Source organism: Tyto alba, unplaced genomic scaffold (assembly GCF_018691265.1).
Source record: "Tyto alba isolate M040663 unplaced genomic scaffold, T.alba_DEE_v4.0 Super-Scaffold_14, whole genome shotgun sequence".
NCBI lineage: Eukaryota > Metazoa > Chordata > Aves > Strigiformes > Tytonidae > Tyto > Tyto alba.
The window spans coordinates 56,002,101-56,017,080 of NW_024881276.1; the positions used below are offsets into that span (position 1 = coordinate 56,002,101).

Here is a 14,980-nt window from a genome sequence, read left to right on the forward strand (position 1 = left end):
CCTCCCTCCCTCCCACTCCCCCCATCAAGCCCCACGGGCAGTTTCAGCCACCCATGTTTCAATCCCGGCTCTTGTCACACTGGAGCATGAACCAGACTATTTCAGAAGCTGGTTACTGTGGTAACCCAGCACAGCTTTTATCTTTATCCCTTTCATCTCCTGTTTGGGGGGGAAACTGGCAATCTGTTTATTTGCTGTTTCTGACAATCTGTTTATTTGCTGTTTCTGACAAAGTTCACCATGCAATACACCGTCAGGATCTGTGTAAAACTGAGAAAGTACCTCTCGCATGAATGTGCGTGGAAGTATTTCTCTCAGCGCTCTACTACCCCACCTCTCGCTCCCCCACTTCTCTTTACAAGCTGCTCGGTACGTGCTTTTCCATCTGACCCTCCGCGTACAGCTTGTCCCTGCCCTTCTCCTTCAGGCCTCCTCGCTACCGTGGCCCTTGCTAACAGGGCCGACAAGAGCAAACGGCTACGCCGGACTTTTACGCGTCCTTCAGAGGAGCGCGGTAAGGCCGGAAGGGCACTGGAAGTCAGAGAAGGGCCTTAGCCCACTGCAAAACGCGAAGGCCGGCGGCGGGCTGGGCTACGGGCAACCCCTCCCGCTGCCAAGGGACCCTCCGCTCCCCGCAGGGCACAGGCAGCCCGCGGAAGGCCCGCCGGCTGCTCACACGCACCGAGAGGCCGCTCCCCGGCCTCCGCCCGGCGCTTCCGCCCTCACCCAAGATGGCAGCACCGTGCGGCGTGACGTCACGCCGGCGTGGCCGCCTACCGAGGCGGAGCTGGGGGTGGGTGGGGCGGCGGTTTCCTCGGCAACCTCCCCGGGCGTCTTCCGCCTACGGCGAGCGGCGGGCGGCACAAAAGGCCGGCGGCGGCGGGAGGCGAAGCACAGCCCTGCCCCGCCATGGAGGCTCGGGGGCTGGTGAGGGTAGGCCGGCCCCCGCCCCCTCTTCCCCCGCGCACACCCGGCCCCACGCCTCTTCTAGCTGCACCAACCTGTGTTCTTCCCCCTCCCCGTACACCCAGCCCCCTGACCCCCGCGGTCTACTGCCTTCCTCCCCCCCAAGGAAGCGTCCTGTGCCCCCTGCCCCCCAGGGTTAACACCCCCTTCCCAATTACAGGGATGGGTGCGGGTCCTGCCCCCCTCCCCGGTCTGCTCCCAGCAGCTTGCTTCAGGCAACACAGCTGCAGCTGGGAACCCCAAAACCTGCGAGCAGCTGTCATGGCTCCCACCTCCTCTGCCCCGGGCAGTTTTGGGATGAGGGTGCCTGAAGTCAGTCACAGGACTAGGATATGGGAGCGTGGGGCACGGATACGGCGTGGCCCACAGCTCAAGGGGGATGGTGGGTGAAGCCTATCCGAATTTCAGCTGCTTGCCATCAGGGAGCAAGACCGGAGCTGCGACAAGCAGGAAGACAAGCCAGGAGCTGAGGCAACCGCAGCACAGGCAGGGCAGTGCCCTTGGCCGACAGGGTGCAGGCCCACAGCACTTGGGCAGGGTGCTGGTAAGAGGGCTCACCAACAGTCCCAGACGAGGCAAGGTAATGAGTCGGGTCTGGGATCCATCCAAGGGACTTCCATCCACAGGCAAAACTACCTACAACATACACTTTGGGTTCCCCCAGAAAAAAAAAAAAAAAAAGTGAGGATCAAGCACAGGCACACCTACTGCATAGCCCAGAACAGGTCTGCAGACTCAGGTCTGAGCTTAAACGGAGTTCCTGGGCTCGTGGGCAGAAGGTGTGAGTGGGGCCAGTCACAGAAATTAAAGTCTACGAGAGCGTGGTCTAAGAGGGGCTGCAATATATGTGCAGAAGGATGCAGTAACATGATGTATCTGGTTTGTGGGGCTACATGTTTAAAATATTCTTTGTTCTTTATTCGTTAACTATTTTAGCAAGAGCCCAATGGTCATTCAGAATCTGAAGTGGAGGCATCTAGCACACCATCAGCTGTTGAACCATCTGAGGACCAGACACCTACAGTTGAATCCCCACTGTCACTGGATGACTTATCTGGGGTTGAAACACCAGCATCTGCAGAGCAGCCATCTGTAGTGGAATTGCCAGTGTCTGCAGACCAGCTGGTGGTTGAGAAACAAGGAGGTTCTGTGGACCAGTTACCTGTTGTTGAATTTCCCACATCCAGGGAAAACTCACGTGAGATCGGGTTGCCTGTGGGTGAACTGCCAGTTTTCAAAGCTGAGATGTACATGTCTGGCTCCACACAGGCAAGTGGTAAAACACCCAAGGCTGGGTCATCGGCAAGTGAGGTCAAGCCAACAGAGAATACAAGTGAAATATTGGAGCAGCCAAAGGTGTATGAAGACCCCTTTGAAGTCTCCATTAAGTACATGGAGAAACATAATATTCTGCAGATATTTCAGGTGAAATATCTCTTTCCCTTCTCCCTCCAGAGGCTTGCTTGAGAAGCTGAGCCTAAAATTAGCTTGGACCAAATTATCCTTTCCCCAGATCCCTCTTTGTCCTGTGCTTTCTTAAGCCTAAGCTTAAGAAAAGCAGTAGAGAAGGGCCCTTGATCATCTTTGAGGATTGAAAGAGATGCTTGGTTTTTAAAATGCAGCTAGTGTTGGAGCAGAAAGTGCAGCCACCCATCTACCCAAGGATCAATACTTCTTTCCTTCTTTCCATCTCTATCTCAGGAGATCACAGAAAAACTGGTCTACCAGAAGCCCGATGACCCCTTGCAGTTCATGCTGCTGCAGGTATGGTGTCCTGCTGGAGCTCAGTGGGGACCGTCTGTTGGGGCCGCAGCAGAAAGTCAGTCTTGCTGAGCACACCACAAACGTGGTCAACCCATGACTGTTTCTCTCACTGTCTGCTCGCTTGGGAGGAGGAGAAACACAGGATAGGATCAGAATGCCCAGGGTGCAGGGGATGGCATGTGCTCTAAAAGCAGAGGGAGGAGAGTTGTGGGAGGGTGTGTGGGGAGCAGAATGTGTTGGATGTACCCTGGAGGACTGTTATCTGAGAGGTGAATGAAGCTTAGGGAGAGAGATAGGGCCCCTCTCTGTCCCCGTGACCCTTCTCCAGCTCTCTTTGTCCCATGCTGGGAGGGAGCACTTCTCCTGCCCAAACACCCCTATTCAGGAGAGCTGTCTCTGCTGATCCTGCAGGGTTTGAAAACACAGGAAATTCAAAGTCAACAGAGTGAGGTGTTAGAGTGGGAGTGAGTTAGAAGTGGGGGGAGCTCCTTAGGGAAAGGAGGAGGCTAGAGGAAACAGCAGACAGAGGGAGTCTTTTCCTTCACTGCCCTCTAGTCAGTCAGGGGAAGAACCACCTTGGTGATTTGCTGCTGGGTTCATGCAGTGCTGAATGCAGAACCTGCAGACGAATAGCAAGGTCAGTTCTGGGCACCAGTGGTAACGATACAGGCTCCCAAATGACACTTTTCCTTTTCTTTTTGCCCAGGTACAGTCTATGATAAATGCCAGGCAGGCAGAAATGGAGGGAATATTGGAGGAGAACGAAGATATGGAAGTGTTTCTGGAAGAGGACTCATGCACTCCTTTTGGTCCCTACTGACCTTGCTATTGTGGTATTGCATGGGGCCTTCACAGCACCATACTTTTGTAGTCATTGGCAGTAACCTGGAAGAGGTCTGCTTGTATTTCTGTTTCCTGATTTTTCTGTTCTGTATGCTTGTGTTTCCCCTTGGGTTTAAATACTGCAACCAAGTATTGGTTTGGATGCACAAACTCAAATCTTAAAGTGTGCAGGGACCTGGATGCACATATGGCACATCTTGAAAAGGCAGGTCTGCTGAACTCCTTTGCAGTCTCCGCATACAAATGCATAAATCCCACATTTAGGCCACCCCTAGATTCTGCTTTTCTGTGCAGAGAAACCTCACAGCTCAGACAATGCAAGCACAGAAGCAGCCCAGGACGACACACAGTCCTCTCTTTTTCTTGCTGCAGTGGTGGTTTACTGTCTCCCGCTATGCAGCAGCGCCAGTGCCCATCTCATACTTTGAGAGGCTGGGTCTGTGGCTTTCCTGCTGCCCTCAGAGCTCCTCTGATGCAAGAAGCTGTCTCTCTGCCTCTTCCATACACTGGGTGCAGCTGTCTCACCCTTAGCCATCCCTGCTGGGTTCCAATCACTCTGCTCTTTGGGGTTGCCCTGCTTGTATTGTTGCAAGTACAATGTATATTTTGATAAACTGAACAGTAAAGCAACAGTTGCATGCACACTCTGTGGCTTCAAAAGACATTGTCACTCAGGAATGTGAGACATGAATAAAACTAAACAAACCAAACCCAAGCATTATTAGCCCTGGAAATTCAAAGTCAAGGTACACTTTGCAAACACATCATTTGAACTGCTTTTGATTCTCAGAATACCTACAGTTCTCATTTTCATACTATCCAAGTGTCTGTTTCTACCCTGCAAAGAAAGTTTGTCTTTTGTTTTCTTGTCTCTTGCCTGGAGATTATTGAAAATGTGCAACAGAGCATACTGTTATTTTGGCTTCCATTTCATGTGTATGTGCAGTAGATGCCAGAAAGTTTTTTGTCACTACAGACTTTTCTCTTTTTTAGGCAAGTGCTCTAATTTCCTGACGGGTGGTAGTGTATTCCCAAATGACTGTCTCTATGGCTATGAAGAAAGCACTGTAGAAACTTATCTTCCATATATCTAATTTCAGCTAAAAGCCTAATGATTAGGTTGTATGATACTCCACAGCAGAGCTTCTGCCCAAAAAGTTTGGGAACAACAGAGGCAAGTATTTGGCATAAAAATTATGTGTCTGAGAAGAGTTGCCTTTCTATCTAAGATTCTCAAAAAAGATCAGTTAACTCGTGTGTTTCCAGGTTAAAGGCAGGTAAGCACCCCTGTCATTTACAGGGCAGGAAGATTTTCAGGCTTATTGTGAGCCTAAAGATGGCTCAAGATTCAGATAAAATTTTCATGGGCTTTGTAAGAAGTTTGATCTAGACTCAGGCATCTAGGTCCCACTGAAGCAGTGAGATGCTTTTGAAAGCCCTACTTTCTGCAGCAACTGGAAGAATCAGACACTTAATGAAACAGAGACTGGTTGTTTTTCAGCCTGATCTATTTTTGATCAAGAATTTATAAGCAGCCTTGTGCACATGTGCCTTGTGAATGTAAGAGAAGCGCTAATGCACCTCTGAGAAACAGGGAATGTATGGAAAATGAAGATAGTGGCTGAAGCCTTTTCATCTCTATGGTGACTTGTCAGCATGTTTTCCCAAGAGACAGACAAGTTGACGTGTCTTTGAGTTTTGTTGCAGAACAGGATTAGGGTGCTTTTGAGTACAGCCTTAGCTGTGAATTTCCTGCTTCTATCATTTGTGTACTGTATTTTTTTGTTCTCTTTTACTTATGAGAAACTTTTGACTTGTAAAATGTTCTCGGACTATAGGTGTGCACCCTCAACTTCATGTCAGCATTAAGGGAGTTATGCAAGGAAAGATCCTTAATTTCTCTTTCAGATAAGTTGAAGTGAGCTGGAAAATAGTCTTCTTACAGATGACAGAAGTTTTGCAAGAGAGAGTTCCTCAGCACTCTCAGGGACAAAATTTTCCTTTGGTGACCTGGCCACCTTATTGCTGCGTGGTAGCAAGAACTCCTCCCCAGTGCACGTAGGAGAATCGATCAGACCTGAGCAAGGACTTTGACCAGAAATCATGGGGAACTCATCATGAGCTGAGGAGAAATGTCACCTCCTCCTCCTCCTCAAGCCTCTCAGATGATTGGATTGTATTTTGAACACCAGTTTTTGCAGGAAAAAGTCCAGGAACTTTGTTTAACAGAACCAAAAAAGCATCTTCCAGAAGGGGTTCCGATTATTGTGTTTAAGCTAGTGTTATACAGCTGTCCTTTTTTATTTGCTTCAGAAAAATACACCTTAGCTCTAGAAAAACCCTACCTCACATTAAGGCACTAATGCACAACTGCTGTTTGTGTGTATGAAGGTTTTTCTGTGGTGAAGAAAAGAAGAAAAGGTAGGTTTAATATGGCAACATTTACTGTAGTCTTGAATCCAGAGTGACTGTCTCTTTTCCATAATTTCTTTCCCAAACCATTGGATCCGTGTTTCTTCTTCCTAAGTGGGCATTTATCAACATGACGTTAAACTGTCATTAAATTTCTTGCCTTGGGTGCTCTGAAGGAATTAACAGTTCACTATGTGTAACGAAAACCATTCCATATAAGTCCTTATAGCACACTAGTCACAGTATATTTGAATGTCCTCCAGTTGTGTGCTAAGCAACGTGACTAACATCTGTTGTTTGTTCTTTCTCCTCTCCATGAGGGACATGTCTGTGCACTGAAGTGCATTCTTTTTAAAAGGGTGTTTTGTTTTTTCACCCACACCTGTGTATTGCTGTGTGCTGCTAATGGATAGGGGGTAGGTCACGGAGTGTAAGGTGGGGAGGTTGGAGGTAGTTTGTAGTTCTCAAGGGTGTTTCCTTCGTAGTTTGAGCTGGGCACCGAGAAAGCACAGTATTTTCACAGCCAGGATTTTTTTGTTGACCCATGGACTGGCACAGAAGCGTGACATCCAGTTCAGCTGCCAAATAGCATGATCTTACGGTGTGCACACTGTTTCTGTTGTGAACCTTGTATCCCTCCCCCCCCAGAAGCAGGATGCGCAGGGACCAACTAGAAAGAAAGTGTACTCACTGTGAAATAGGTGTCTTTTGGATCAAAACATCAGTTTTCTTTTTCTACCATCTCTGTACAGAACTTAAAATGACTCAGATGCCCCAAGCAATACTAAAGTTGCCTGTATACCTCCTCCAACCAATGGAAAAAAAATGTTGTAACCGCTGATTAAAAATCCATTGAAAAGTTCACACAGACTCTGCTCTGCTTCTCAGATAGGCGGAGGGCACAGGCGGGATAGCTCTTCAATGGCCAGCTACTTATAGCATGAAACATTTCACTGTGACTCACTGGATATGAATCATCGCTACAGAACACCAACTTTAGTTTAATGCCACTGATTTCAAAGTTTCACAATCATGTGAAACTCGAAGTAGGCAGTAGCAACTATTCAGGGCTTGCATGTCTGAAAGAGAAGAAACTAACCTCTGGGTAAATCCCGACAGAGCTTCGCTTGAGAGAGAACTCAGCCTGAACACTGGAGAATGTGGGAGTGCTTAGAAAGGGAATACACCAGGGCAGATTGGTTAAACCCTGTCTGACATGCCTTCAGGTTGTACTCAAGGGAAAGCTTCTCTTGACCATTCTTTCAGTCAGAAATGCAGAAGTAAAAGAAGAAATGTTCCCTTAAAGTCAGGCATCAATATCCATGGCTGCATTTCTTTTTGGGAGCTGCCTTCGTGGACAACACTGATGTAGCAGCATCACCTACAGTTCATGGCCATGCCTCAACATACACAAATGAAAAGGGGAATTCTGAGTTGTTGAGGTGACATGGGTTGAACGAACTGTCACTTGCCATCTTCTCCTGGGGAAAGGTGGTGGGCTGGAATATTACTGCACAACAGCTCGAGTTAGGCAAAGCAATCCTAAGAGATTTCTATACACATAATTCAAGACTGGAAACTGACTGCAGATGCTGTGGTAGTTGGTCTGTATTAGAAGTGCCTGGTATGAATGAATGGAATGGCTGTTCCTTTCTCCCTCAAGGCAATCATCTCAATTCCCCAGGCAACTCCTCTCACAGGTGGGAAGAGCTCACCCTCCTCTGTCACAGACCGTCAGGCACTAGGAGGGCCACCTCCACAGTATATCCATCCAGGAGTCTGGGGTAAACTTTCCATCTTCCAGCGCAGAAAATAGGAGAAACTGCTGGTGTCATTTCATAAACTGCGAACAAATAATACCAGGGAAGAATCAAACTATGAGATGGACTGACTTGCTTTTTTGTGTTGTTACTTACTTTAGGACCAAAATTAGCCTCTTATTCATTGTCACTCATTGAAGTGGCAAGAGATGGAAGAACATGGGGCTACACAGAGCCAGACTTATGAAGGTACACCAGCTATCTAGTATGTTTCACAAAGCAAAAAGGTAGGCAATGTAGATAAGGGAGTGCAACACACAATTTACACCTGCCATGAAAACTTCACTATAAACTTACAAGCCTTTAAGTCATATGTCTTATTTGGAATCACCTGGTCCAATAACTAAAAATTCTTCTTACCAGCCAGGAGCCAGGATCCATATTAGGGTTAGGGAGTTTGTAAGAACAAGGGGTGACCTCTGTCCTTCCTCCTTACCATTCCTCAGCTTATCTTCTAGTATAAAACAGGAAGCAGAGGTGAATAAAGACATGTGAAATAGTGCGATTGTTTGTTAAAAGGAAAAATACGTGTCATATCAGCCCTTTAAGAAAAACAGTTCTTACCTCGAGGAGCTTTTGGTGTTTGGACAGATGAGTAGATGTTAGGGAGAAGGCTATATTAAATGTAGGCAAGTGGTCAGAGAGCCAGCGATTTTTAACAGTCACTCAAAGTTGCACAAACACCATGAGCACCCCAGGAGTCCCTCTGAAGAGCAGAGCGATGCCTGCTCTATCCCGCTGTTGTTTAAGCATTGCTGTGGGTCTAGCATAATATCCTGCCTCTTTGCAATGAGATTCAGGGAAGAGCAGCGTTGCCCATTTGCTGAAACCCCACAGTATTAAAAACAAGTGCTTAGAGAACCCAGATTTTGGCCCTGTTGTGTAAATCCTTGGTAGTATAACAGAGATATCTTGAAAGACTCCTTGACCGTGGTATGATGCCATGATGCTGATATATGTTTGACCTGGCAGATAGGAGTGCATATGGGAGAAGCTCAGCCTGTTGATGGGAGGAACAGCTTCCTAGTTTTTTGCCCTATTATATATCAAAATGTTTCCAAATGAAGAGCAAAGCTCTTTTGAACAGTAAAGAGCTGGGAAGGGTCCAGCACAGCTATAGATAGAATTACTTTTCGTAGTTACCTTTCATAGACCTCTTATAAGTTATTCATAAACCTTTCTGGCTTTTCAGAAATCATGTTCTGGAAAACGGCACTTGAGTGGTAGGTTAAAAAGCATCTTGAAGGGTGAAACTTAACCTTTCCTATGTGTGTCCATGAGAGGGCAGCACAGACCGGCCGAGCCTTTGCTAAAGGCTGTTAAGAGGCAGGGAGACTAATTCAAGGGTTTACGTCCAGCCGTGGTGTAGCTACACGTAGAGGAGAAAAGGCCCAGGTAAAAGGGCTGGATGTCCCAAAGCACAGCTCTATCCATCACCCACCTGAAACTAAAATGCAGGTACAGCTGGGTACGGGATTGACTGGGTCAAACCTCAGACACACGACAGGGTCTGAGTCTCACAGACTTCTCAGGGAACTTTCTAGTTAGTTACTGAAACCTTAAAAAAGAGTTCTGTGAAAGCAATGAGTCGGTGTGAGACATCAACCGCACCCTTGCCAAGGCAGAGGCTGTCACCCAGGAGTGCTATAAACTCGCCTAAGGCATGCATGTGATTTATTTCCATCCCAGTGCTCCAAAGCACCGAACCAGCCAACACCTCCCTGCTATTCCCCTTTCTGCCTCCTGTGATGCAGCTTTAACATGACTGTCCTCCCTCTTCCTCCTGGGTGCTGCAGCCCTCTGGCAAGGTGGGTGGTGGAAATGCTGAGAGAAATGAGGCATGCTTGCAGCACTTGGCTCACAGCAAGTGTGTTGGGAACTATATAGTGACAGGCAACTGTATGTAGATGGCAGTGCTCCGCTGCCAGCCTGTTACAGCCTCCCAGATGAGAAGCAGCTAATGGAGAAGAGGCAAGCAGGATGGGTTTGGGAGGAATGAGGTATCCCCAAACACCCTTCAGTAATAAGCTGGAACAATTAATGTGAAGAAATTTCTTTGGCCCCTTGCAAACAAGCAGTAGAGGTCCCCAAAAAAGACCTCTTCTTTCTACCACGTTGTGTCTCATGACCGACACATGGGATTTTGGACGAGAAGTTTTTAACCAGCAGCAAGAGCAAGGCAGTCACTGGGTCCAGACAGAACAGCTTGTTCCCAGTCTGTTAGATGAAATTCAACTGAACCACCAGCACCAAAGGACCATCACAGTGCCAAGGCCATTCAGGAGCTGGGACCACATCCTAATAGATATATCGACACTGACATATGCAGTCTTTCAGAGGCCAGAAAGCCCTCAAACTCATAACCAAGAGCAATACAGAGACACTTTCTAGCCGACTTTCCCCGGACATTGTCAGCTTTTTAAAGAAGCTGTCTGAAACACATGCAAAAAATTTCTGTCTTCTCAGAAGTCTTTTCTCCTGCTATGCATTTTGCAAGATCCCAGGCAAACCTTCGCCCAGGCACAGTGAGATTTCTAGCCTCCTCTGAGCCTTCCCTATGGACAGGCTCCTGTTCAGAGTGAGCTCGCCTGCCCTCATCCAAAGATGAAAATCAGGAGGAAGCCACATCCCGTTTACTGACCCTTTTATGCTGTTGAGGGTATAAGAGAGGCTGAGGAGCACCATTCTTGCAGGGCTTGGCTCCCCTTCCCTGCCAGGAGACACTCCTGTCCGTGGGAGGGGAGCCAGGGCAGGGCTTGACCTCAGGGTTCCCCCACGTTCCTCAGTGCTCGTTTTATCTTCTGGTGTCTGTGTGTACAAAAATGTGACCTGTAGGTTGCTGAAAGACCTAGGTGAGTTCAGCAGCTCTAAGATGCAGATATTTTGGTCTGGTTTTTTTTTTGCAGAAATTAGCCTCGGGCCTGTGATGAGGCTCTCCTCCGAGTTTCCTTCACAGTCAGCAGAGTAAAAGAGTCATTCTTAGGGGGAGATTTAGAGACCGAATCCCTCTCAATGTGTACGTGAAGGCACCCTGAAGGTCTTCTTTATTAACAGGAATAGCAAACAATAGAGATTAGCTTTTATAAACATACACTATTTCTCTAAGCTTTTAGGTTGAGACCACTGAGGAAGGGAGCCACAGCAGCTGGCCTGATTGTTAGCAGTGGGGTACCAAGATTTAAATTACTGCCTTTACCCACATGCGCAAACTTCACTACTAGCAGTAGCCCAAAACTGCCTGGGGAAGCAGTTCCCCACCTGAACCCAGTTCTTTACCAGACAGAGCTGCTTCCTCCAAGTTGTTTGTCCTTTCTGCTTGCTCACTTATCAAAAGGAGAAGAAACGGTCTCTTCTGAAAGGATGAAAGTACAGATTTTCATGCAATCACATGATTCCAGGAGCTTAGGTTTTATGCAAATACCCAAAATTGCAAGGCCTAACACCACTAAAACACAGCCATGGTTATAAACTCCTGAACAAAACTACCCTACAAAATTAGAAAAATAAAGTGTATCCCTCGCCTTCCCCAAAATATTAAGAAACTCCAACCCTTGAGAATGTGCTTTATAGCCCTCTTAGGAATGAGGAGTGCAATGCCATTATACATGGGTGGATTATGCATTGCCAAATGCAAAATACCAGGATTACCAGCGTCACAAAGATGTCTGTATCTGGATTTTCTGTAACACTCTTCACCAAGGTATCTGAGGTTTTAGAAAGAAGTTACTCACTGCGTTCCACATTATACTAAATATATACATACAGTTCTGCTTTTCAATCTATATGTTTGCAGGTTTAGCTGCAGTGGCTAGCCCAGCAACCCGGTGGTTTAGCCTAACCCACTATAATTAGCCCGTGGTTGTTGCTAATGGTATGTCATTTGTCTCCCCACACTCAGCACTGTTTGATAAACAATTTCAGGGACAGATCTCCCTAGGTGGTGTTCACTTATTTGTTTTCCACACCCCACATTTATTCCTCTCTCTTGAGGTTGAGAGGTATAGAAGTGGCAAAAAAAAAAAAAAAAAAAAAAAAAAGGTCAAAAACACTGCAGAAAGAGGGAGGCAGCTGCAGCAAAAGCCCCGACCCGGCTGGGGAGGCAGGCGGCCAGGCCAGCTGCAAACCCGAGGGGCTCAGCGGACATCTGTCCTCCACGGCCTGCATCCTCGCTCCCCGTGCGGATGCACCGAGACGGGAGGGGCAGCCACGAGGAATTCCCTTCTCCTCCGGGGAGGAGCTGGCTCCTGGCCATGGCACGTGGAGGGCTTGGGCGGCAGGCGCGAGCCTCAAACCCAAATCTGGCCCGGCGAAGGAAGGTCGAACCGCGGAGCGGGAAGCAGCTGTTCGCAGCCCTCCCGGGAATGCGGGAGCAAAGCCGGGTGGAAGGAATTGGGGCTGGGGCCGCTGGCGGCGGTGCCCTCGGGGGGAGGTCGCTCACCCAGCTGGTGAGGTGGGGGAAAAGTGCCAGGAAAGGTGGCAGCCCCTCGACTCATGGGCAGCGCCTTTGCAGCACGGGGGATGCTCGGCTTCTCTCCCGGCAGCGCTGCCGTGCGCTGCTGCTGTGCGCTGGAGGGACGGTCACCGAAAACGTCCCCCTCCCCGCCACGAAGAGCGTGTGCCAAGCTGAACCTGTGCATGGGTGCACGGGCTTGGCCAACACTGCAGCCGCACTGCCAGGGATGTGGGATTTCCTGAACCCTCTCCCTTAACCGTGAGATCCGATCTTCCTGTGCAACATGGCAAATGAAGTTAGGAGCCTTCTGTTCAGGGATGGCAGTGGTTGCTTTTTGACGGTGGCATGAGGCGGTCACAGAAATGACTCCTGCGACCCTGCTGCTTTGACCATAACCTCCTTTTCCTCCCTGTGTGCTCTCTCCCTCCCTAATTACTCCCTCTCAAATTCTTTCATTCTTTAAACATTATTTCCACGCTATGAAGAAAAGAAATTCAAAGGATGCAGGAAGGTGAAAATGTATTCTTAGAGGTTAGGAGCAGGGCCAGCCCATTGGAATTACCCACAGCATCTAATCAACCCTTTTCAGCATCTTTGGGCATCCTCCAGCATCCTTCCCATGCCAATTTTGAAAAAAGACACTTTGTGACAGGCAAGTTCTCACATTGCTCTGTCACCCATAGAGCACATAGCTGTAGTCAGGTGATAGATCTCATGAGAAACTTCATTTTCCACCTCCATCTGAAAATGAGCCAGGCTGTGGCCTCAGCATCTGTCTGTCCCTCCAAATGAAACCCCAAACTACAGTGTGTGTTCACTCCCAAGCCAGCACTTTGCTTTGAACCAACACACAACGGATGGGTGCACATTCTACATCTGGATACACATGAGGAAAGCACACGCGTGTGTGGATTTGTATGTGTTCATATCCATGTGTGCGCACGTACGGCTCCGGGAGGGGATGTGTGCACTCGTGAGTCTGTAGCTTTCGCAAGTGCAAGAGATTGCACAAGTGTATGGGTCTGGCTATACAGAGGTGTTGGCACATTCTCCTCTGAAATATGCCAGCAGAGACACCCCAGTGGAAGTACCCATGGTGGCACGTGGGCTGCCCGCGGCACGGTTTGTCAGCCCCACTGCACTCCCATGCTTCAGGCCTCTCTGTCTGACCCCTCTGCCCTGCACACATACTCATGCAAACTCTTACCCTGACTTTGTTAATACACACCAAAAAAAGTGCAAACAAACAGAACCTTCATCCCAGCCCTCTCCTTCTCAACACTAAATTTCTCTCCAGATATCACCAAAAATATTCTTACCCACTAAACCAAATTAACAAGCTGTGAGCGGCCAAATGGCGATGGCAGTTCAAGATTAACCACCACCATACCTAGCCTTACCTGCTCTTCCAGCCCAAACAAGGATTCACACTAACACCCTTTTGCAGTTTCCTGGGCAGGGTTATGGAGCAGCAAGAGCTCAGGTATACCAGGGCTCTCTCCCAACAGTGCTGGTGACTGGCAAGACTACAAGTTTCACTATCAGCTTCCCTTTCCCTCTCTCCTCTTTCCTTATCTTCTTTTCCCAAACTAGCATTTCCACACTTGCTGCCTCTTTTCTCCTCCCAGCTGAGGTGTGGTGGAGTGTCTAACCACAGCCCCATGACCGGCCAGGCTGTGATGCTCAGGAGATGCGCTGCTTATACCCCGCCAGCTGCTCTCAATGTCCAGCAGCAATGATGGTGTCAAACACCTGGTCCCCCCAGCACTGCTGAAAGATGGGGTAGCGACTGCACCAAAATAGATTTCACATGTTCTAGGGAGCACAAATAACAGGCAAGCAGGTCTGAGTTATTTAGGCCTAGACAAATCTGCATCCCTACTCTTGAGCACCCAAGTGACAAATTTCTTGTCCCTGTCTACTAGATCAGTTTGGCTGCAATGGCTGGGGCTTCTTTTGCTTATCGCTGTGATACCTTGTGGAGCTGGAAATGCCAAAAGCACTGCCCTTTCCTCAGGGTGAAATCTCATGGGACAGCTGGATGTCTCTTCACTTGTCTCCAAGTAGCAAGGGGATCCATAAAAAATTAGAGCTATTGCAGTTCTGATGAATTTCTCACAAGATGTTTGCAAGGATGGCTACCGTATATTCTTTGGATGTTTGCTTTTGACTTGTGAAGGGATCTGGAAACACAGAGCTCCTATCAACCTTCCCAAGCCCATTATTTATTTGCCTGTTTTTTGCACCAGCAGATGAAGAACACCAAGCACAAGCACCTGTGCTTTTCCCAGAGACTTACTCAAAGCTTCAGTAACAGGAATCATGACTTTTGGCAGACTTGTACTGGAAAGGATGAGGGAGAGGAAGGTGAGAGACATTCCTTTTCTGCTGTGCTTCTCAGCCTCAGCCCCTCTCAGTTCATCACAGGCCAGTTAATATATATGTCCATGCTTGACTTTGGTCCGTCTTAATAAGACTGAATGTGTAAAAATACAGAGGGCGCAAGGAAATTCAATAGTCACCCCACTTTTCATGTTATCCAGTGTCTTGCAGAGTAGCCAATGCCTACACTTCTGTTTCCAAAAGAAATCCCAAGCTAAATAAAAAGAAAACAGATCCAACCCAAACCACTGGATTTTCTCCATGCAATGTAATTAAATGAAAACTTTAAAATCAATTTCCTCTCTTTTTCTAGTCAGTACATTATTCTTATACCCATGTT

General features: G+C 48.0%; 1 protein-coding gene across 1 annotated transcript; it reads left to right on the forward strand.

The window, feature by feature from the left end:
- Positions 1–830: 830 nt before the first annotated feature.
- TEX55 (testis expressed 55) lies at positions 831–6,780 on the forward strand. The gene is made up of 4 exons (XM_033005213.2): positions 831–933; positions 1,903–2,391; positions 2,668–2,730; positions 3,437–6,780. The coding sequence occupies exons 1-4, from the start codon at positions 910–912 to the stop codon at positions 3,548–3,550; spliced, it is 690 nt and encodes a 229-aa protein (XP_032861104.2). The 5' UTR covers positions 831–909; the 3' UTR covers positions 3,551–6,780.
- Positions 6,781–14,980: the final 8,200 nt, after the last annotated feature.